This window comes from Balaenoptera borealis (assembly GCF_965194805.1).
Source record: "Balaenoptera borealis genome assembly, chromosome: 3".
NCBI lineage: Eukaryota > Metazoa > Chordata > Mammalia > Artiodactyla > Balaenopteridae > Balaenoptera > Balaenoptera borealis.
In genome coordinates, this window is record NC_138866.1 from 144220586 (window position 1) to 144244354 (window position 23769).

The 23769-nt window shown below is 40.3% G+C and overlaps 1 protein-coding gene and 1 long non-coding RNA gene across 2 annotated transcripts in view; one reads left to right on the plus strand and one right to left on the minus strand.

The window, feature by feature from the left end:
• The window catches only part of AGBL1 (AGBL carboxypeptidase 1), an 803597-nt gene that overhangs the window by 458530 nt on the left and 321298 nt on the right, over nt 1–23769 (plus strand). Inside the window, 2 exon segments of the mRNA XM_082388897.1 lie at nt 6421–6550; nt 21540–21671. Coding sequence (XP_082245023.1) covers nt 6421–6550; nt 21540–21671 — 262 coding nt within the window.
• LOC309627202 overlaps nt 1–23769 on the minus strand; it is a 532216-nt gene that overhangs the window by 134562 nt on the left and 373885 nt on the right. The gene's annotated exons all lie outside the window — the stretch shown is intronic.

Genomic DNA, 23769 nt, shown 5'->3' on the forward strand with positions numbered 1-23769 from the left:
AGCTTGTCCTCACCTTGTTATCTTTTGAATTGTTCCATTGGATGTTTGAATGATACTATGAAACCAGACTTGTCAAAATAACTTGAAGAAAACACATTTTCATCTTAACTCTATATTGGTTTTCAAATTAAAACATGCAAAAGACTAATACAATACTGGGGAAAATGAGGTGGGAAGGTAGGGGGGATGTCTCTTCAAACATTTGGAGCTAGTGCTGCTCTAGGTCGGATGCTAGTGATTCTAAATAGCATATGTTCTAGGTTCCTGGAAGTGTGGTGGCAATAAAGTCCTTTATAAAGTACATGTTCCTATGTAAGTGTTAATTTTCTTTCTTTCCTTAAAGTATAGTATAAGGCACTGCTTCTTTTTGTTTATTGCCATTGGCTTTTTAAAATAAACTTATATTGGAGTATAGGTGATTTACAATGTTGAGTTACTTTCAGGTGTACAACAAAGTGATTCAGTTATACATATACATATATCTATTCTTTTTCAGATTCTTTGAGTAGAGTTCCCTGTGCTATACAGTAGGTCCTTGTTGATTATCCATTTTACATATAGTAGTGTGTGTATGTTAATCCCAAACTCCTAATGTATCCCTCTCCCCAACCTTTCCCCTTTGGTAACCATAACTTTGTTTTCTAAGTCCGTGAACCTGTTTCTGTTTCATAAATGAGTTCATTTGTATCATTTTTTAGATTCCACATATAAGTGATATATGATATTTGTCTTTCTCTGTCAGACTTACTTCACTTAGTATGGTAATATCTAGGTCCATCCATGTTGCTGCAAACGGCATTATTTCATTCTTTTTTATGGCTGAGTTATATTCCATTGTACATATGTACCACATCTTCTTTATCTATTCATCTACTGATGGACATTTAGGTTGTTTCCATGTCTTGGCTATTGTAAATAGTGCTGCTATGAACATAGGGGTGCATGTATCTTTTCTAATTATGGTTTTCTCTAGATATATGCCCAGGAGTGGGATTGCTGGTTCATTAGGTAGCTATTTTTAGTTTCTTAAGAAACCTCTACTGTTCTCCATAGTATCTGTACCAATTTACATTCCCATCAACAGCGTAGGAGGGGTCACTAAATGTGCATGCAGATTCCCTCGAGCTCTTGTTAAAATGAAGATTCTGGGCTGGGACCCAGGTTTCTACGTATCTAACAAGCTCCTGAATGATGCTAATGCTGTGGGTTTGTGACCATACTTTGAGGAACAAGTGCATGAAAATGACTAGTTTAGGTTTGAACTAATCTAGGTTCAAGTGTCAGCTCTGGGTAATTTATTTAACAAAGTTGACATTTGAACCCTGGTCAGTTCTCTAGGCCCATCTTTTAAAGACCTCAGCTTTCCTCTACCTGAGCTCTGGGGTGACCAGTCCTCTGGTGTCACATTGCTGGGTTCTTGGAGGTGTTGAGGGACCCCTGGGTTTGATCTCTTCTATTCCCCTTCTCCCTAGATTATTGCCTCTCTGAGCATTTTGCATGACAAAAATATTTTGAACATAATAATATGTCTCTGGTAACCCTGATCGTTTGAATTGTATAACAACTGTGGCCTTAAGATGAAACTGCCTTTTGTTTCTCCCTCGTTCCTCCCTTTCCTGATCCAAGTGATCTTTATTTGGAAAGCTTTGGGTGCAGTGTCTGACCCATAGTGGCCCATGTTGTTCTGTCCTGTTCTTCCATGCATCGCTTTACCTTGATAAATATTCTCCTCCTGCATCCATGCCGCCTCCTGTTACTAGGATGTGCAGTGCATGGTGACGCACTTGCTAAGTCTCAAGCACGCTACCTCTCTTTAGACTTCAGAGCTTGCCGTGCCGCGGGCACTTGTATCAGCAAGCCTGGCATCACTCATTCAGTCTGATGGGCTCCATCTCTCCTTTTATCAGGCACGGATGGATGGGAGATTTTTGAATCATTTTATTGTCTGACTGCAGCTTTATAGATGCTCTTTCAGGAAGCAACTCACTTTTCCTCTTTCTTCCTCTGACTTGTGGTTCTTTCTTTGCTTCAGGGGTCCTGGTAGGTCAGGGTGTGCTTGTCAGGGCCTTTGGTTATATGGTTTATTTCCCATTCTCTGGTCAGGATAAGCCCTGTTCTTAGCAGATACATAAAATCCACAATTAGTGTTAAAAAACTGGTCTATAGTGACATCATTTCCCTTTAGACTGTCTGACCTTTAAGGCTAGCCTTAGGTTACCATGAAGTTGGTGGCTTTTATTCAGTGACCTCTTAGGACTGGCCCTTCTGATTCATTTTTTATAATTTTGGCTGAGATTTTTTTTTTATTTTTGGTCATAAAATGACCATATTTTCAGGAAATGAAAAGCCTTTTTTTTTTTTTTTTAAGGGAAGGGATTTGCCCTACCAAAAACTGCAGGTTTAATGGTTAGAGAGACATCCTAGACACAGGCTGCAAATACCTAAAAAAAGCAGGCTCATAATATATACATAAAACACTCAGAGGTAAAAATAGGGAGCAAAGATGCCTGAGGTTGGGGGAGGGTGTACCCCAACTAAAACATTCAAAGTCAATTAAAACAATCAAACCCAATTCTGGTCAGGGATCCTACCTTTGAAACCCCTCCGTTCACCAGGAATTGAGGGATTTCTTGGGAAATACAGGAATTTCAAGGCTGTAACTGCAACATTCCAGGACAAGCTGGATGGATGGTCACCCTAGACCTAGCATACTTTGTGCATCTAAGCTTTATCTTAAACTACACTGTAGTTAAACCAAAGCTTTTCTTTTAAGAATTGAGCACTATTTGGATCAAATGACTTCCCCCTGTGAAAACCAGAAGGCACTGCTTTTTTCCCCTGCTCTGTAAGTTTGCAATTTTCAGTGGGGAAAAAAATAGCAATGCTCACCATTTTATTCTCCTTATAAGCAAAGCAGGACTTCAAACTCTATTTGAGGGATGACCCCTTTTCAGAAATTAGAGGCACTGAATTTATTGCCAACCAGTCATAGCTGTCCATCTGCTAATTCTCTCCACACAGAGGGAGCAGCTGTCATTTCAGAAATGCTACAGTGGATAATAAGATGGGGTGCATTCCCTCTTCAAATGCTTAAAACAAATCCCCAGGAAGAGTGGCAGCAGTTCCCCTGACTGCATGAATCTCTGATATTATTAACACAAAATGCCAAATGGATTTGGAGATTGGAAGAAAATGTATTTGCTTTAAAAGGAAAAGCACTCAAGTTAGGCGTTGTACATATTGTAATAATCTACAATTGCCGAGATCTAGGAACTGCTGAAGCCATAGGCACACACAGAGATACTCTCAAAATCATAGCCACGCACAGAGCACTGAATACAAATACACACATACGGGTTTCCCAAGTTCATACAACCTACGTATACCAAAGGAATGCGTCGTTGTCTCCACCACTGTGAAACAAACAAAATTTATCCCCAGCTAACAGCTTGCCTAAGTCTCACATTGGCCCAGTTTCTCTCCAATTCCATGTACCTAGTCAATCTTAGATGCCATCCTCCTCTTGGTACTGTTTAATGGCCCGCTTGGTATATTAAATAGTCCATTCAGCAATTTATATTGTAATATCCTTGCATTTTTTCCTTAGATAACTTCTTTTCTCTGCAGTCTCATTGCTTCCACCATTAAAAGTGCTCAAGTCAACTTGAACTTAAAACCAACCACAGCCTCTGGTTTGGGGTTCCTAGCCAAGATTCTCCTCCTCTCCAATCAACCTGCATATAGCTCTCTGATTATTATTCGTAAGGAAAAATATTAGGATGAGATAAGGAACTAATGAACGTAGTCCAAGTGGTGCTATGCATCCCTGAGTATTGTAGATGTGGATGAGGATGTAGATACAGCTACAGATGGAGATGTGCATGTGTATATAGGTGTGGACGTGACATGGACATAGACAAGGGTGATGATAGAGTTATGTAGGTATTTCTCCATGGAGATAACTAAAATAGAGATCATTTAATTTAACCCTCAAAATAGTCCTGGGAGATAGGTTATACTTATATTCTTTTGCATATGACAATATTGACTCTCAAAGAGGGCCCCAACCCCGTATCTGGTGACAGAGCTGGGAGTTGAGACTTGATCTCCTTAACCAACACTCAGGCTCATTCTGATTGCAACACAAAACTTTTTCTTTCTTATTTTTTCAAGAACTGTAATCTAGAACAGTATACCTGCTGTTTGGTAACCTCTGAGTCTTTTCCATGCGGACATTGCTCTTGAACTTGGTCTCTGTGGAACATACGGAAAGAAGAGGTAGAGAGAGTTGCATGGAATTGCTGGCTACTGGACACATATAATGCTTGCATTTTCATTTCTACAAACAGAAATGCTTTTAAGGGGCCTTCACTGATTTCACTACTTTTGATGTTACAAAGAAAAAAGAAATCCCCAGTGTTGATGAGAATCCAGGTCAAGGCAAGGAGAATCACAGAGCAGTTAAAGAAAATCCTGAGGCTCTGGGATTTTGTGCCTGCAAGTACCTTGATTTGAGAAAAGAAATTCACTTAAACTCAGCAAATAAGCTCAGGAGAAAGTCTGGGACACTGGCTTCTTTCCATTGCTATTTGCTTCTTTCCAAAAATCTGCTTTGTATTTTACCTTCATCCTTGGTCATCAGGCAGAAACCCTATTTCTAGATGTCATTGCTATTAAAAAGGGGAAGTGGGGGGTGGAAAGCAAGAAAAGAACAAAAAAGTCAGAGAGGTAGATGCAAAAAACCTCCCATTTCTCAAGTCAAAATATGTTAATGGTGAAATCGGGATAAATGATTAATCTAAAGATCTTCAGGTTCCAGTGAGCTGTAAGAGGGGCTAGCAAGCAGCAGGAAACTAATATTTAAAGATAATTTCAGAAACATGAGATGAAAAAGTGGTGAAAGGAGGAGGCTGAACCTTTTTCCTTCCACCTCCAAGGTTTATTGAAAATAGCATTTTTTCTTTAAACAGAAAATGTATGTGATTCTACATTTAAATCTAGTACATTTTTTTCACTCCAAATTATTTACTGAATACCAACTCTGACACAGTTACTCTATTAGGGTTTTGATGGTAACAAAGAAACTGTTTCTGCCTCCGGGAAGCTTACAGTCTAACAGCAAATGTAAGAGAAATAAAAAGAAATTAAAACAAAAAAATCTAAAAAGGTTTTTATAAGAACTCTGATGAAGGTTGTCCCAGGATGCTATCGCAAAAGATAGGAGCAGAATGTAATGGCCTGGGGATCAGGGAAAGTTTCCCTGCAGGGCTGATCCCTGAATGTTGAATAGGTGGGAAGGGATAGAGCTTTGGAGAGTCCTGGCAATGAGACCAGTAGGCACAATTGCTCAGAGAACTGTGTGCGGTTTGATCAAGCTGAAGTATAGAAAGACAAGAGCGGCCAGAGGTGGCGATAGGAATTAGGGTAAGGGGTTGGGAGGACTAGGTGATGGAGGTACTGCCCTGCTTCCTCCTAATCTGTGGTACCTTGATCGTTAGCCCTACTGAATAAATAATGTCTCAGCAGGACTTCTGGTTGCCTCCCTGGAGAATGGGCTGTGCTTGGTAATTTCTGGTCGTCCTTGGCTTTTAGGATGCCCTTACCTGCTACTCAGCAACTCAGCTTCCGTCCCTCTGAATTGCAGTCACTGTTCTCACTCACCAGCTGTGTCACCTTTGTAAAGCGACTTGATTCTTTCAAACATGAGCATCCCTTTTTCCCAGATGAGGAGATGTATGATTTTAAGCTCATTTCTAGAGCTAATATTCCATGATGATGTCTCTGAAAATAATAGTCTGGCTCTCTGAGTAAATGTCAAGCTTTCTGTGTCATCTATATGGACAGGGCAGGCAGAAACAATGTGATAGGAGGAAGAGCCTTATGCTTTTTTTCAGAGGGAAACAGACTTGGATGAACAGCCTAGCTCTAAGTTATGTGACCTTGGGCCATTTATTTAACCATTTCTAAGTGTCAGTCTCTTCACTGGGGTGCAATAATATCCAGAGTTATTGGGCCGGCTAGAAATATCATATGTAATATGTCCAGCATGATAGATTGAGCTCAACTTAATTATTTGTAGAACTGAAGGTCCCAGAGCCTAGAGAAATTTATTGAATTTGTTCTCCGTGGATGTGTTGTATGGTAGGGAGCATTTCCCAAACTTTGCCTTCAAACTCTGGTAACCCCAAATTAAGTTAAATATGGTTTCTAAGTTCTTTTAGGGGCTGTGAATAATCACGACACATTGGGAGATGAGAGGCCAGATATTCATCTTTCTGGACAACTTCAATTGATGTCAATTGAGAAGAAGATAGAAGGAAGTTAGATTCATTAGTTTAATTGTCTATCTTGTCGAGGTTTATTTTCTCAAGTTATTTTCTTCTATATGTGTATTTATTTGCTTGTTGTTTGTTCCTGCAGTCACAGATGTTCACTGAGAGGAGAGGATTTGAACAGACAGTGGCTCTCTCCTAGTGCTCGTCTCCAGCCCACAATTTACCACGCCAAAGGACTCCTCCACTACCTGGGCAGCATTGGCCGGTGTCCCATGGTGAGTTACTTCCTTCACTTCCTTCTGCTTCTACACTCTTGCTTGGTTCCTTCCACCTTCCAGGAGGCAGAATACATTCTGTCCAGGCAGGAAGACCAGACACAAGCCAAAGACCTGTGTGTGACAAGCTGTAAGGTATGTGTGTGTCTGTGTGTGTGTGGGGGGGGGGTATTCACTTTCTAAGGCTGCCATAGGGAACTGGGTGGCTTAAAACAACAGAAACATATTCTCTCACATTTCTGGAGGCTAGAAGTCTGGAGATTAAAGTGTCAGCAGGCCCTGATCTCTCTGAAGGCTATGGGAAATAACCCTTCATTGCCTCTTCCTAGCTTCTGGTGATTGCCAACAATCCTTATCATCCCTTGGCTTGGGGGGGTGGGGCACAATTCCAGTCTCTCCCTCTGTCTTCACATGGCCATCTTTGCCCTCTGTGTGTCTGTGTAGAAGTTTCCCTTTTCTTATCAGGATAGCAGACACTGGACTAGGGCCCACCCTAATTCAGTATGGTCTCCTCTTAACTTGATTACATCTGCAAAGAATCTTCTTCCAAATAAGGTCACATTCATAAGGACTGGGAATTAGAGCTTCAGCATATCTTTTTGGGAAACAATTTAACCAACAATAGGAGCAAACCAGTAGTTCAATAGTCATTGGTGAAAACTGGCCCAAAAATTGCATTTCATCCCATTTCCTGGGTCTTTATTTATTTTTTTTCAGTTATTGGTCAAGAAAGGAAATGGTATTTTTTCCAAATGGTATTTTTTCCAAAATTTATTTGGAAAAAATCCGCTAGATGTTCAGATTGACATTCAACTAGTACTTCTTAAATTCCAACGATGATTCTGGCACTGTGCTAGGCACTTTCATGTGTAGGCTTTTCTCCCAAGCCTATAGTAACTTAGCAATTGATGAAAAACAGACTATACGGATCCAGAGGCTTAGGCTCAAGATAAGATAGGAGGCAATACTAGCTAAGTAACTGTATGAAACTGATCATTTACTGACTACAAACTGTGAACATATCTGTCTGCAAAAGTGCAGAGGAGCATATGTCCAAATTTAGAGTGCTTACCTAACCTAAGGAACTTAAACTAATGTGGAAAAGCTCACGGATGAACCAACTCAAACAATTACCTCTACCATTAGCCAATTTTTGACCATGTACTATGTCATCAAAACAGTGGCACATTCAGTGAATATCTAGTGAAACAATGGGTGAATATCTAATATAGAAGCTTATTTAACTCTCAAAAAGATTAAGAGGTCAAGTGATTTCCTTGGCATCACCAGGAAGCGTACGGCAGAGTTGAGATTCAGTTCTGATCTGGTTTTCCACCCAGAACCCCATCTTTCTTCAACACATACTCGTTGAGAGGATGTGTTGGCGTGTCCCCAAGACTACCTTCAGGTTCAGTGATTCCCTGGAAAGACTCACAGAACCCAGAATAGTTTTTCTGCTCAGAATTACAGTTTATTACAGTGAAAGGATACAGATTATAATCAACAAAGGTAAAAAGCACTGAGGTCAGAGTCAAGGAGAGACAGGTGTAAATCCAGGTGTCTGCTCCCAGGGGAGTTGTATGGACAGTGCTTAATTCTCCAGCAGTGATGTGTAATAACAGGTAGAGTGTTGCTAACCAGGGAAGCTCCCCTGAGTCTCGGTGTCCAGGATTTTTTATCAGGGGTTATTTTGTAGCCAAGGTGTCCCACGTGGCTGATGTTAGTTACTCAGTCTCCAGACCCTTCAGAGGTCAAGCTGACACTTTGCGGCACAAGAACCCCACCATATATCACATTGTCAGCATCAACCTTCTCACATTGCCCGAGGCCCAAGTAAAGAAAGACACTCTTATCTAGCAGAATATTCCAAAGATGTCAAGGTGTTCTCCCAGGAGTCAGTCAAGGGCCAGACCTTTCTTTGGAGTGTACAGGGTTTAAACACTTCAGACTTGCTGAGTCAACACTTTATTGCAAAGAGGACAGAGCACATCCTTTTCCCTTAAGAATGCTTTTTCTACACTGGTCAAAATGTGCAATATTTTCATGCTAGCTCTCACCCCCTCCCTTCTAAGGAGATGCTGTAATCTATGCTGTCTACCCTGTAGAAGCAAGTTCATGGCCTACATAGCAGAGCACCAACATCACAGTAAAGATCTTGAAAAGTATGTCTCTCTGAATAGAAGCCCTTAGCCTCTGGGAGGAGAGAGAGAGACTTACAGAAAAAAAGGTTCCAACCTGATACATGGTTAAGCATACACACATTCAGCCCATAACAAACAGGATTCCTCTCTGTTCTGACAATCTCTAATTGAAGAGCAGAACATTTATTTTAAAGCGTGACAGGTGAAAGCCTTGTTTAAAAATATAAATAAACATTAATTAACTGTAAACATGACAGCCACAGACTTGTTTCCTGCTGGGACCATCTGAGAGGTGGGTGAGAAACAGCTGAGCCCTAGATGCAATTCACAGTGTCACAAAACTCTCCTATAGGCTCAACATCACCTTTCAGCTACCTATGCGACTGTATTTAACTGGCCTCCTGCTGACAGCAGAAGCACTGTCACTCATTCAGTACTCAGGCCTGTCCTGTGCCGGGAAGATTTCCACTGAGTCAAGATTACCTCTTGGGCTAGTTGTAGGTTAACTGTGACTCCACCCAAACTCTGACTCTTATGAAAATATTTCTTAAAGCATCAGGAAGCCAGTATCTGGTGGCTAGGAGATTCCACCTGTTCTAGATGATACTGAGACATTTGCCTATTGGCAGGTAGAATAATATAAACTCCCAGAACCAATGAGAATGCAAGACAGTGAGAGAAAGCAATGCCATGATACTTCTGGGGGTTGCTAAAGACCAGATAATTCATTCAGTTTATAAGCAATATGGCATTATTCACAAATTGTTTCATCCATCCACCCATTCATCCATCCATCCATCCTTCCATCCATCCATACATCCATCCATCCATCCGTCCGTCCATCCATCTGTCCATCTATCCACCCATCCATCTGGGCAGTCATCCATTTGTCTTCTCATTTATACCATGTGTGTAATCACTGTGCTAGATACCAGAAGGTACCTTTTCTTTGAGGAGTCCATAGTTTCCTTGGTAGAAAGTAGAGTCAGGTCTGCAAAGGAACCAATGTAGTAAAAGATGGTAAAAACTGAAACCAAGGCTCATGGGAGTTGTAAGAACACAAACGAGAGGTTGAGCCACTTTCCCTCAAGGTTATGGAAAAGCTAGAGACTGGAGATGCCACTTGAGCTAGACTTAAAAGATGAGTAAAAGTTTTTCTTGTACTAGTAGTAAAGTAGTAAAGTAGAGAGGTAGTCTTTTTTTACTGTAGTAAAATAGAGAAATATTCTTCAGAGGTCTACAGGCCTGATTATGGACTCTTAGATCTTCTGCCTTGTGAAATTGAAGAGTTGGTGAATTTAGGGTCACCTCACAGAGCAAAAGAAAAGAAGCTTTTTATTAACTGATGGCATAGTTCTCACGTCACACTGATCGTATGGTCTCTTTCCCACCTTCTTGAACTTCCATTTTCTGTCTCTCTTGTTTGTTAGAAGATCAGGAAATCTGCTCCAGATGTTGGAGCCAAAAGCCCAGAAACCTACAAAATATTGGCATATTCATACATTGGAATACTATTCAGCAATAAAAAATTAAAGACAATAACAATAAACTACAGATATACTCAGCAACATGGACCAATTTCAGGAACATGTTTAATGAAATAAGCTAGACACTAAGAAGCACATATTCTATGTTTCTATTTATGCAAAGTTTAAGTAAACCAGAACAGTGGTTGCCTCTAGAAGGGGATTAAATAAAAGGGGCCAGGAGGGAACTTTCTAGGTTAGTGGAAATGTTCTATATTTTGAATGAAGAGTCAGTTACACCAAAACTCATTGACTCAAAACTCATTCAAGTTCTGTTCATGTGCACATTTACATTTATATTTACTTAGAATTAAAGAGAAATCAAAGCAAAGTCACAGAGCTTTGAAATGCAGCTAGGAGGTAAAGGGGGCTGTCCCAAATTAAATTGACCAGCATGGAAGCATGCAAGTCAATCCAAGGAAGATTATCTTTGCCAGAACACAGAGAAAGGCTGAGAAGATTTATTAGAAATCAGTAAGCTCTGGCCAGAGAAAATGTACGTAAGCGGAGAAGCCCAGAGGAGCAGACAGGCTTGACAATCAATGAGTAGGAAGCGTTGAAGTGTTCCTCTTTGTGGAGCGCCCCATAAGGGCCAGGAGGCACATGGCTCAGGGGCAGTAGGGCATGGCTTGGGGGAGTGGGCCAAAGCTCTCAGGCTCTAGCAAGTTCCCAGGAAGCCAGATCAGCAGTCTCTTCTGAGCTGCTGGGTTGTAGCCGCCTGGCCCCTGTGCCGCTGCAAAGGGCCTGGGCTTCAGAATTAGGAGAGGTATGGATTCCCATCCCCTGTCTCTTGCTCTGTGTGTGCGTGTTGGTAAAGGGATTGCAGCGCTCTCTGAGCAGCTCATTGATTTCCGTTTACCACTCATAAAAACTAGGGCGCCTTCTGCCAGGGGGCAGGGAGGGCATATTTTGGTTTTATCTTTCTCTGGGGCCCAATGGAACAGAACTTTTAGCTGCTTAAATGATTTTCCTGGTCTTTTCTGTCCCTCTGGCATATGTTTTTAGTTAATCAGCTTCTTTTTTTAAAAAAAGCACGAAAGGAGAGGGGGGAAAAAGGAATGGCATGTCCCTTCCTGAAATCTTGTCTCCAAGGACCTCAAGATACTCTATACACATAATTTATTTTATATCCACTTTGCTCCTCGGAAGTGTTAGAAGAACAAGTGTTATTGTTACTTATTTTCATTGACTCAGGCTAAGGTACTGAATCTAGAATTCTCCTCTTTTTGTATTTGAGGATATAGTAGGGAAAAAAAAAAAAATCCCCAAACCAAAAAAAAACCCATGGAGTTCCTGGGTAAAAATAATAATAATAATAATAATAATAATAATAATAATAATAATAATAATAATAATAATAATAATAATTTGATTCCATTTTTTTTTATTTAAAATTGTTCCCATGCTATCAGAATAAAGATTGAACAATGCTTCTTTAACAAACCAGAAAACATGTTTTGTAGGTGTTTTTTTTAAATGATAAAAAGAGAATGCATACAATTTGTAATTTTTATTTTTTAAATTAATTTTTATTGGAGTCTAGCTGATTTACAATGTTGTGTTAGTTTCTGCTGTACAGCAAAGTGAATCAGTTATACATATATCCACTCTTTTTTTAATTTTATTTTTTAATTTTTTAAAATAAATTTATTTATTTATTTATTTTTGTCTGCGTTGGGTCTTTGTTGCTGCATGCGGGCTTTCTCTAGTTGCAGCGAGCGGAGGCTACTCTTAATTGTGGTGCATGGGCTTCTCATTGCGTTGGCTTCTCTTGTTGTGGAGCACGGACTCTAGGCACGCGGGCTTCAGTAGTTGTGGCATATGGGCTCAGCAGTTGTGGCGCACGGGCTCTAGAGCACAGGCTCAGTAGTTGTGGTGCACGGACTCTAGAGCGTAGGCTCAGCAGTTGTGGCACACGTGCTTAGTTGCTCCACGGCATGTGGGATCTTCCCGGACCAGGGCTTGAACATGTGTCCCCTGCATTGGCAGGTGGATTCTTAATCACTGCACTGCCAGGGAAGTCCTCCACTCTTTTTTAGATTCTCTTCCCATATAGGTCATTACAGAGTATTGAGTAGAGTTCCCTGTGCTATATAGTAGGTTCTTATTAGTTATATATTTTATATATAGTAGTGTGTTATGTCAATCCTGTAGGTGTTTTTACAGATGTAAATACTCTACATTTAAGTGAATTGCTAAGGTTTCTTGGATAAACTTATGTTGGAAAGCAAAGGGAATATTCCCTTCTCTCTGACTAGTAGCTCCAGTGAAACTTCTGTGTATCACAGGGACCTGAAACCTGGGGTTCTCCATATGCTACAGGGAAGGCCAGTTAGATTTTTCAAAGAAGTCTGAGAAAATTCCCTCTTTTTCATTTTTTGCAAAATGGACTGAGGTTAGGAGGCGAGGTAGAGCGGAAAGTAGGAGGGTGTTTACCTGGATCAGTGTCTCCCTTCAGCCTAGTTGAAGGTGCCTCTGCTCAGCGCTGGTGGAAATGGGAGGAAGGCAAGAGACAGGGCCAGAGGGGCTAGTTATGCCATAAAGGTCTTCTCTGTGAGGGTGCGCTGCAAGTCAGAACAGGCTTCAGATGAAGACATGGGGAGACCTGTGCTTCATCTGCTAAATACCTATGTCCAAGGAAGACTCTAGTGAGAGAGCAAGGCAGGGATGATCATGGCCAATGGCACTGGGCATAGAGCTCAAAGTTCTAGTCCCAGAAAGTAGGGTTTGCCAAGCCCAAAGCACAGTCCAACCTAGGGTCCAAGACAACTAACAATCCTCCAAGATAGGATTGCAAATCAGGAAACTGAGGCAAGCTTCCTTTTATTGACTGGCCAGGCATGGTGGTGGGTCAGTGTTCATACCCCATTCCCTAGGTTTATCCAGACAATTTGGAAATCTGCCATGGGTCAAAAAGACTAGTCTAGATCCCACCTTCTGGTGAAGACAGGCTTCCCGATAAGCTATCTACCCTAATTGACATTGTCACACAAAGTGGGTAGGTTAATGCTTCTACCTTGAGAGCTTTAGTACCTGCAACTGAGTGAGATAGATGGCAGAGGCCTCACCCAGGCTGATAGGTTGCAGGCACTGTGTCCAAAGGTGGCGGCCACACTGCTGCTTCACTCCCTTCAATGTCTAAAGCTGGAGAAAAAGAGCAGTTTTAACTGCTGGGGAGCCTGCCAAGGCCTCACTGCACAAGTACCCTCTTGGGGTGTTAAGCTCCCTGCTCACAGAGGGACAGCTGGCCAGAGGCAGCGAGTAGAAATCAGCTTAGGCAAGACCTCAGGGTAAGCCTGGTCATTCACTCTTAATTTTGCTAACTGACAGCCTCGTTATACTGCACTTTATCATTGATAAATCCAATGTTTTATAATAGTTTGTTCTGGAAAAATCTTTGGAGCCAGACCAATCAGAAGTTTGAGATAAAACACATGGGTTTTCAATGGGAGGCCATGTGCAAATCACTTAACTTCCTTTAACCTTAGTAAAAGTTGAGCCTCATATGTACATGTGAATGATAGCCTCCTTTCAGGAATTTTATACTGATTAAACATGTATGTAAAACCTTAGCAGTGTGACTGGCACGTATCAAGCATTTAAACAAACAGCAGGGATTAAAATTATTATTACTTCCCAGGAGGGTGCTACATACAAAACAAAGCCTCGGACTAGACTGCATGATTTTGCATTAATGTACATGTGCTCTTTCAATGTAACTGAAATATTTTGGAAGGAAGGCCATTATATTATAATACATAACACTGGAATGGCAGAAAGCCTCCTCCAGCATTTTATAACATGTAATAAAGGGTCCCACTGTGAGAAATCTCATAACCGGTTGGTTACTGACCGTTAGTTCTGCTGAGTGAAATGTAAAAAATTTCACCCCAAATTAGACATTGGAGGGGGACAAAACTGATTTGTAAGTAAAGGCTGCTTTTCTAAGGCCATGTTGGAACTTAGGCCCACAGCGACGCAATTTAAGTGAAAGTCTCTCACTTTAGGAAAGGGAAAGCAGCATCAAATCTTCCTTCAGGTAGTTATGGGGATAAGTGCTGCACACGCCCTCTGTGGTTAGCCTCAGCCATGACTGATGTTGCTGATAACTCAGATGAAACACTTGCTAAGAAGAGAACATGACTGTCAGTAAAAGGACTGGGGAATGTGGTCTTGCAAACAGGGTTCTTGGATAATTGAACATGCCACCAGTAGCATTTCCCTCATAGAAAGGTTTACTCTACTCAATAGCTTGGGCTGAATGTTGCCTGCAAAATATTGTGCACAGGCTGGCATCTCCAGGGCTTTAGTGAGACTTGGTTGGTTTAATTGGAAGCATTGCTGTTTTGGGTTTCCATCACATTCCCCAGAATTAGCCTCCTTTGAGCTCCAGCCTTGCCTTCATTTTCTTGTGGCGATGGAATAAATAATGCAGAGGTCTTGCTGCCGGGAAGCAGGAACAAGACCCAGATGTCAGGAATGGAAAACACAGCAGCTTAAAGCTGGCAAAGCAGAGCAGTAAACAATCAGGGATAGGTGAGCCGCGGGAGCGGGCGAATGGCTAGGGGAGGTGTGTTTGAGATGGGGGTGGGTAACCTCTTGAACAAGGTGCCCAATTAGCTTACAGAGGAACCAGGATGGGACCAAAGAATGGAGGGGAAAGATGGTGAAGGCATGTGAGTAGCATAGTAATGTGGCCCTGAACGTTCTGTTTGCTGAGCAAGAAATGATGGAACTCATGTTTGCGTGAATTAAATTAACCTTGTAATTTAACTCAGACAGTAATTCACTGGGAAAGGCACTAGGGAGATGCATGAGAGCCTGATTTCACAATCGTAATCCAATCCACAGTATATACCTTGCTGATGAAGAAAGTGAGACACAGGGGAATCAGTTTAGCTCAGGGTGAACAAGTTCAAAACTAACCACTCCAGTTCAAACAAAACAAAACTTAACTGAACAAATCTCTTCCCATGTTCCTTGCCTTGGGGAAAAGCGCATCATATTGTCTATTCACTTAATCCGGAAATCTAGGTATTATTCCTAACCTCTTCCTCACTGAGCCCCTAAATCCATTTAGTCTCCAATTCCTATAGATTTTACTTCCTTACTCTCTCACCAAAAGTCCTTTCTCTCCATACTTACATTTGCTGACTTAAACTAGGCCCTTATCGTCTCTCTTGCCTGGTCTCAGTCCTTGCAATCCATTCTTAACACTCCTGTTCTGGTGAACTGATCATGCTGGTCCTCTTGGCTCCAATACTTTGATGGTTCCTTCACTACTTTCGGGAAAATGTGCAGACATCCTGGAATGGTATGCACGTGCATTAATGATGTGACCACCGTCCAATTCTGCCTACACCTAAGGTCCACTCTCCTTCACTCTGTAGTCTTATTCTGAATTATTGCAATTCTTCACACCCATAGTCCTTTCTTCCTCATTTTCCATTTGCTTGGACAGCCCTCACTCAGCAGGACTCACCTTAGGCATCACCCCCTAGAGAACCCCAGGACCACCACATCATACACCTTCAGGGGTGCCACTCCTTAGAGCGCAGTGTGAATGATGCCCCATGAGTTGTGCAGCGTGTCCTTATCTGGGTTCCCAGAGAACCCTGTGTGTCTCTCTCCTCTCACTGCAACATGACCACCTATTCACTGGTGGGATCGTCCCAACAAAACAGCTCCTGGAAGAGGCAACATAGACCTGAAAAATATTTTAAAACATGGAGTCTGGATGAGAGCAAACTCAGGTTCAATTACTTGCTCACATACTTAATAGCAGTGCAAACTTAAGCAAGCCTAGGCAAGTTACTTATTTATTTTTTTTGCTATTAAGTTTTCTCAGCTGCAAAACGGGGGATAATTATAGCACCTACTTCATCATGAGATAATCTATATTAAGTGTTTAGCACAGTATCTGAAGCATCGTTAAGTCTTCAATAAATTAACTACTGTTGTTCTTGTCATTGTTATCGAGGGCAGTACTGCCTTATATTAAAATTTTAATTTCTCCTGCCACACCACAGGCACCCAGAGAATATTTGTTGACTCAGCTGATGAATAAGCAAGATAGGGCCATTGATTAACCCATGGGCGTTAGAGTGCCATGACTGGGCACACTTCCTATTACAGAATTTTACCGAAAGGAAGTAGACAAGTGTAAAGTCATCCATAGGACAGAAAAAGCTTCCTCAACTGAAATACCTTGATAATTTGTCTTGTAATTGCCCCCTGCAATTTAGAGGAACACATGTTTCATATAACTAACAGGCATTTATTTTTATGGATGTCATTTGAGCAACAAGTAGAACAATACCTCCTTTATTCTGAATTTTCAGAGGCCACTAGAACTCCTAGGGCTCATTCCCACAGGTGGGGATGTCTATAACTTGTTGTTTATCTCAGCTTTCAGAATCTGTTAAGAGTCAGAAAACAATCAAATCTTTTTTTCCAGTTGCATTTGGCAGCTAAGGAGCACCTGTCACCACGTAGGCCTATAGCTTCTGGCTTTATTTAGGAATCTGTTGCTAAGACACAGTCTTAATTTGTTTGCACACTTTTCATAAGAATGTGGCTGTTTATTCACAGAGAGAAACTGAGGCATGAGCGATAAAGGTTGGTGGAAAATTCATGATGGTAGAGGATTAAACCTCAAACAGTGATTTGATTGGTTCCTTTAGAGGCTTTCAATGCATGGTCCCGGGCCCAGGGGCATTAGCATCACCTGGGATTGTTAGAAATGCACATTCCTGGACCTCACCCAGACTTGCTTGCATCACAGAATTGCTGCGGAGTGGCCCACAGTCTGTGATTTAACAAGTCCTCCAGGTTATTCTGATGCTTGATAACATGTCAGATCCACTGCTCTAGGCTCTAGACCCATACAGTGGGTTTCAACCCTGGCTGCACATTTAGAATCACCTGGAAAACTTTAAAAAATCCCATCACCCTGGTGTCACTGCAGATCAATTAAATCAAAATCTCTGGAGGTGGGCTCTAGGGGTTGATATTTTTAAAATCTCAGGAGATTCTAATGCACAGACAGGATGGAGAAGCACTGGCCTAGGGTATATTTTTGTTGCACATAACAGAAACCTGCTAAAGTAACCCAAGATGGAAATTTTGAAGGAAAAAATTTGAATAAGTTCTAACCAGAACTGGAAAGCACCAAAACCCCAGACACTTCTTCTGTCCATCTCGCATTTTTCTCCTTCTGTGGCCACATTTTCTGTTTTCTGCTTTTCTCTGCACATTTAATTATCTCACCCTTTACAAAACAACATCTTCTTCTCATTCACTGTTTCTGCTCTGCTTTTTCAATATTTGTCTTGTCATTGGACCAACTGCCTCCTCCCAACTCTGTATGACATTTTGGCTTGAACACCCACAGCTCTAGATTCTAGAGAGATTTATTTTCTCATAAGATTTTTAACTTGAAACTATGAACTAAGGATTCCCCCCACCGAAAAAAATCTTTTTTTTTTTTTTGAAGAGAAAAAAAATACTTAAAAATACTTTTCTGCTAACAGGAAATTTGCAATGTAATTTAAAAATCTCCCCACCCACCCAATAAAATAGTAGCATTCTATTATTGACAATTAAGAGAGAGGGGGAGGAAAAGAAGGTAAATTTATGGAGAACAGTTTCAATTCCTTTAGTTCTTAGAACTTTCATCTCACAGATGTTTGTCTGGCAACCACCTTGATTCCAGAAATTAGTCTTGACATCGCTGAATTCTTCCCTGCTTACATAGCCTAAGCAACACAACTATCAGTTCTAACCAGCTATTCAAGAGTTTTCATCTTCTCCCATTATGACCGGGCAGACCACCTACCTATTTACCCTTTTTAATTTTTCTTACACATATGTGTTTATTTATGGCTCCATGCATGTACCTTGCGTGCCCCAGGACATTCCTGCTGTCAGTGGCTTCCTATTCAATCAATGAACTATAGGACTTCATCAGTTACCAGAAAGTAGCCTCAGCCATCATCTCATCTAACTTCTCAACCAACAACATCATTGACAGCAATTTATTTGGCTTTTGCTGAAGTGTTTCCAGAGAACGGAAACTTAAAAGTGTGACACAGCATTGCAAGACAGTTATAATCATCGAAAGTTATTTCTTGCTGCTAATAAATATTCAACAACTGAATTTAATATGGAGCTGGAATCTACGTCCATGGTACATATTCTCCTTCCTTTTGTCTTCCTCTGCTCTTTGAAATGATAGCAAATATATTTATTCATGTTTCAAATGGGAAAATTTGTAAATTTGGAGGGCTGCTATCAAAACCCCACTGAGCCTTCTTTTTTTCTAGGATAAGCATCTCCAGTATCTTTAGGCGATCTGTGTTTATAAACATTCCCATTTCCTTGGCCTTCAGATTCCTCTCTACTGAGGTACCCTAGCTTGTTTTAAAAGGCCACACTCAGAATTAAAAAACACTATATGAGATATAAATTGACCAGTATGAGGTGCATTGGACTGATGGTTCTCCTTATGTATGACCACTTTACTTCTCCAGAAACAATTTATGATTAGTTTTGACATCCATGGCTACTGAGTCATTCTAAGCAAACTGTCATCTAAAACCTCCAAATCTCTCATTCAAAACCTACTTCTTAGCTAAATGTCACTTTTACTTTTGCCACTGTTAGAATCTAATTGTAGGAGCTGCGTACTCCAATTTAAGTTTGTCTATTTCCAAGAATTCTGCTCTTTTTGGCCCTTGTAATTTCTGCTCTTACTTGTTTACTCTGCTATCAGTTGTCCTCAATTCTGTATCATTAGCAAATTTGACAAACACCTTCAGTTACCTACCCTGTGTGCTTAACTAACTACATAAAGACTACATTTCTACAGACTAAGGAACAAATGTGAGGAAATACCAGGACTTCTATCTCTTTGAAACACTCAAATGTGTATGTATCATATATTAATTTTAAGTACACAGATCACACCTCTACAGCTTGATAAATTCTCATGAAATGAACACACCATGTAACCATCAACCAAATCGAGAGACAGAACACCACGGGCAACCCAGACATCAGACCATAATGTAATGTCCCCCTTCCCCCAAACATAGACATTATCCTAATTTCTATCACTGCATTAGTTTTGCCTGTTTTTGAATGTCATATCAAGGAAATCATATGGATGTACTCTTCTGTATCTAGCTTGTTCTTTCATTCTTAATGCTGGACAGTATCCTGTTGAATGATTATACTACAATTTATTAATCAATTCTACTGTTTACAGATTTAGGCTACTAAAAATAGTGTTGCTGTGTATATTCTTGATATCTTCTGGTGCCCAGTATATGCATTTCTGTTGGGCAGGTTCTAGAATATGTGTATAGGCAGCTTTAGAAGACGCTCCAAAATTGTTCTCTACAGTAGTGGTATAGATATAGTCCCACAAGCTGGGTTCAAGAGTTTCACTTGCTCCATATCCCAGCCAACGTTTGGTGTTGTCTTTTCATGATGTTAGGAGTCCTGATAACCCATTAGATGCAGGGGCATCTCACTGTGGTGTTTAAGTTATATTTCCTTGATATTGACGAGGTTGAGTACATTTTCATTTGCTTAATAGCCATTTGGAACTTCTCTTTTGTGAAATATCGATTCAAGTTTTTTGCCCATTTAAAAATTGAGTTGCTTCTTTTTTTCTTATTGATGTATGTATACATTCTCTCTATGAATCATTTGTTGGATATATGTACTGCACATCTGTTAACTCTTTGGTTTGCCTTTTTACATTCTTCCTGGTGTCTTTGGATCAAAAGAAATTCTTAAATGAAATACATCTAGTTTTTAAATATTTTCATTTATTTTTAGTTCTTTTTTTAAAGAGTTATTTTTTTAATTAATTTATTTTTCTTTGGCTGCATTGGGCCTTCGTTGCTGCGCACAGGCTTTCTCTAGTTGTGGCGAGTGGGAGCTACTCTTTGTTGCAGTGCACGGGCTTCTTACTGCGGTGGCTTCTCTTGTTGTGGAGCACGGGCTCTAGGTGTGCAGGCTTCAGTAGTTGCGGCACGTGGGCTCAGTAGTTGTGGCGCATGGACTTAGTTGCTTCGCGCCATGCGGGATCTTCCCGGACCAGGGATCAAACCCATTTCCCCTGCATTGGCAGGTGGATTCTTAACCACTGCACCACCAGGGAAGTCCCAAGATTGTGTATTATTTTTTAATCCTTTATGTCTATTGAATTTTATCAAACTTTTTATGCATCTATTATGATTATCATATTAGTTCTTTCTTTAGTCTGTAAATGGAGTGAATCACATTGAATTATTTTTGATGTTGAAACAACCCAACTTTGCATTCCTGATTTTAACTAAATATTATGATGCATACTTGTTTCAGTTTTATGAAACAATTTTAGAAAAGTTCCAAAAATAGCACAGAGTACCCATATATACTTCATCCAGTTTGCCCTAATGCTAATGTTTTGCATAATTATGGTACAATTATCAAAGCTGAAAAATAATATTAGAGCAATAGTATAAATGATACTACAGACTTCATGTGGATTTTACTAGCTTTTCCACCAATTTTTTTTATTTGTTTCAGAATCTAATCCATGATCCCCATTGTATTTAGATTTCATGTTTTCTTAGTTTCTCCTCTATGAGAGTCCCTCAGACATTCTTTGTCTTTCATGACCATGATGATTTTAAAAATATTGGTCATATTTTTACTTTTCTTCAATATGAATTTTGTCAATGTGTCTGTTACTGGTGATGTTTACCTTGATCACTTGGTTAAGGGTGATATCTGCTGGGTTTCTCCATTGTAAAGTTACTATTTTTCCTTTTGCAATTAACAACATCTTGGTGGAGATATTCTGACACTATGCAAATAATACTTTTTCTCCACAAATCTTTCTCACTAATTTTGGCATCCATCAGTGGATCTTACCAGCAACAATTATTACAATGGCGTTCTAATGGTGATTTTCTATTTACTTCATTTCTCCTGTATTTATTAATTGGAGTCTGTCTGTACGGAAGAACTATTAAAGCCTATTTCTTATTTCTTCTTCCAGTTTTGGCCCTGTGTCCTCCCCTGTCACAAGCAAACTTGTCAGAAGAGCTACATGTGACTCATATTTCCTTTTATCCTGTTCAACCCTAAGCACCTTCCAATCTACCTTCCTTCCTGATAATTCTACCAACAGAACTCTTGCTAAAGTCACCAGTGGTCCTCGTGTGCCTGGTTCTGCTAAGTAAACAGTATCTACCTAAGAAAGTTGACATTTTAAACATGTAAGAAACCAATAGATTTAGTTTCTCCTTTGTTTGGCCATTGTAGGTCTTCTGTGATTTCCATGGTCACTCTCAAAAAAGGAATGTGTTCCTTTACGGTTGTAGCATCAAAGAGACTTTGTGGCAGGCAGGGTCCACGGTGGGCACATCCAATCTCTTGGAAGATGTCAGCTACAGGGTAAGTCATTATGGTGGATGACACCAGATATTTTGTGTCCATATGCTTGCCTTTGAGACATGCCTCAACCATTATTTTCCTAAATAGGCATTTTGATTATCTTAACTATAGGATTATAGTACAAGCAGGTTGAAGGCATGTGTAACCTCTCCACGTTTTTGATGAATAATGGCTTCTTGCCTGGTTACTCTGAATTTTTTTTTTTTTTTTCTATATGATATGATACAGTGCATAGGACATGAGAATTGGAGACAGGAAACCTCATCTTAATACCTAACTTTATAATTATTAACTGTGTGACCATGAGCCATTAACACTCCCTCTCTGAACCCCCATTCTTCACCTGTAAAATGAGGATAGTGAAAATACCGCCCCTGTTAGATATTATATTTATGGAAGGAGCAAAATGATGCTGAATTGGAAAGGATCTTAAATAAATATGAAGGGATGAAAAAAATTTAAGACATTACACCATCCACATTCCTCTGCTTGAGCATACTATAAAAAGTAGAACAGTGACCCGCTGAACCTAATTCGATTTTTTCTGGGTTCCAGTAGTTGGAGCTCAACTATCCCCACACTGAACCCAAGAGGAGATTAAGGAGAGGTAAGGAAGGAAGGACTTCTTCCTGTCAGGATAAAGTAAACAGGCTGTTGCTTACTGGATATTGGGAAGAGGTAGAAGAGGCCAAGTTATCCAACCACAAAATAAAAACTGGCCTGTGTTTCAAATTTATATAGGAAAAGGAGAAAAATTTTTGTGTTGGAAAAACCTAGTTCTCCTCCTGTGTCTTTCTCTTTTACTTTTACACAGAACACTTCATTTATGACACTTCTGGGGACCAAATATTTGGATTTTTCCCTCCTCCAAGCACTTCTGTGACACCAGCTGGATATCTTACAATTTAACTCAGTTCTGACACTATCTACCTGGAGATAACACCAGATCCCTCAGGTTAAGGGCTCAGTCCCAGGAGACATGCCCCCATTTCAGATGCCAACTGCGAGTAGTAGGTTCTCAGGTTACCCACAACTTCTGTCTGACTTGGCTACAAGTCAGAGGTTCCCATGATCTCCTCCCCGTTGGGTTCGATTATTTGCTGGAACAGCTCACGGTACTCAAGGGAACACTTCCTTCCATTTACCAATTTATTAAACGATGTGATAAAGGATACAGATGAACAGCCAGATAAAGATATATGTAGATATGGAAGGGTCCAGAGCTTCTGTACCTGTGGAGTTGGGGGTAGGGTGCATTACTACTCAGTGTATGGATGTGTTCACCAACCAGCAAGCTCCCTGAGCCCCATACTATTTGGATCTTATGGAAGCTTCCTCACATGGGCATGATCATTTATCAACTCCATTTCCAGCCCCTCTCTCTTTCCTAGAGAAGTGATGATATGCCCTGATCCAGGAATCACTCAGGAGCCCACCCAGAGTCGCGTTATTAGAACGAAAGATTCTCCTACCAGTCTTATCACATAGGAATTTGCAAATGTTTTAGGAATCTCATGTCAGAACTGGGGGTGAAGAACCAGTATATATTTCTTACTACAAATCATGATATCACAGTTACGATGTATCAACCTCTTCTAAGTCCCTTATTATTCTGGATACATGAATTTACTGTGTGTGAAATACCTTCATTTACAGGGTTAGTGAGTAATAAAAGAGGTAAAAATCCACCAAACTACTCTTTCACCTGGAATTACTTCCCCTGTGTCCTGAATTTTTTTTCACCCTCTTCATTCATGTCTATTAGAAGCATGACTGCTACTGATCAGTAGAGTTCCCCCAAGGCTATTAAAGCAGAACCAACAGCTTATCCTCAATGTCCTATTTACACTAAGGCTCAGCTAGAGTACTGGTGATAAACCTCAAGAAGCTTAACTGCTTTATCTTACTTAGGAAACTAGTTTAATAAATTAAAACATTCATCTGGGCAGGTCATGCTGACCTATATAAAATTATCTCTTATGAGTGGTATATCTTAAACTAAAAGAATCTATACTATCCAATCTTAAATATAGAGTCACCATGAGTTTTAGCTCTCTTTTTCCAAAAGAAAGTTAACAATATTCATAGATAATAATAA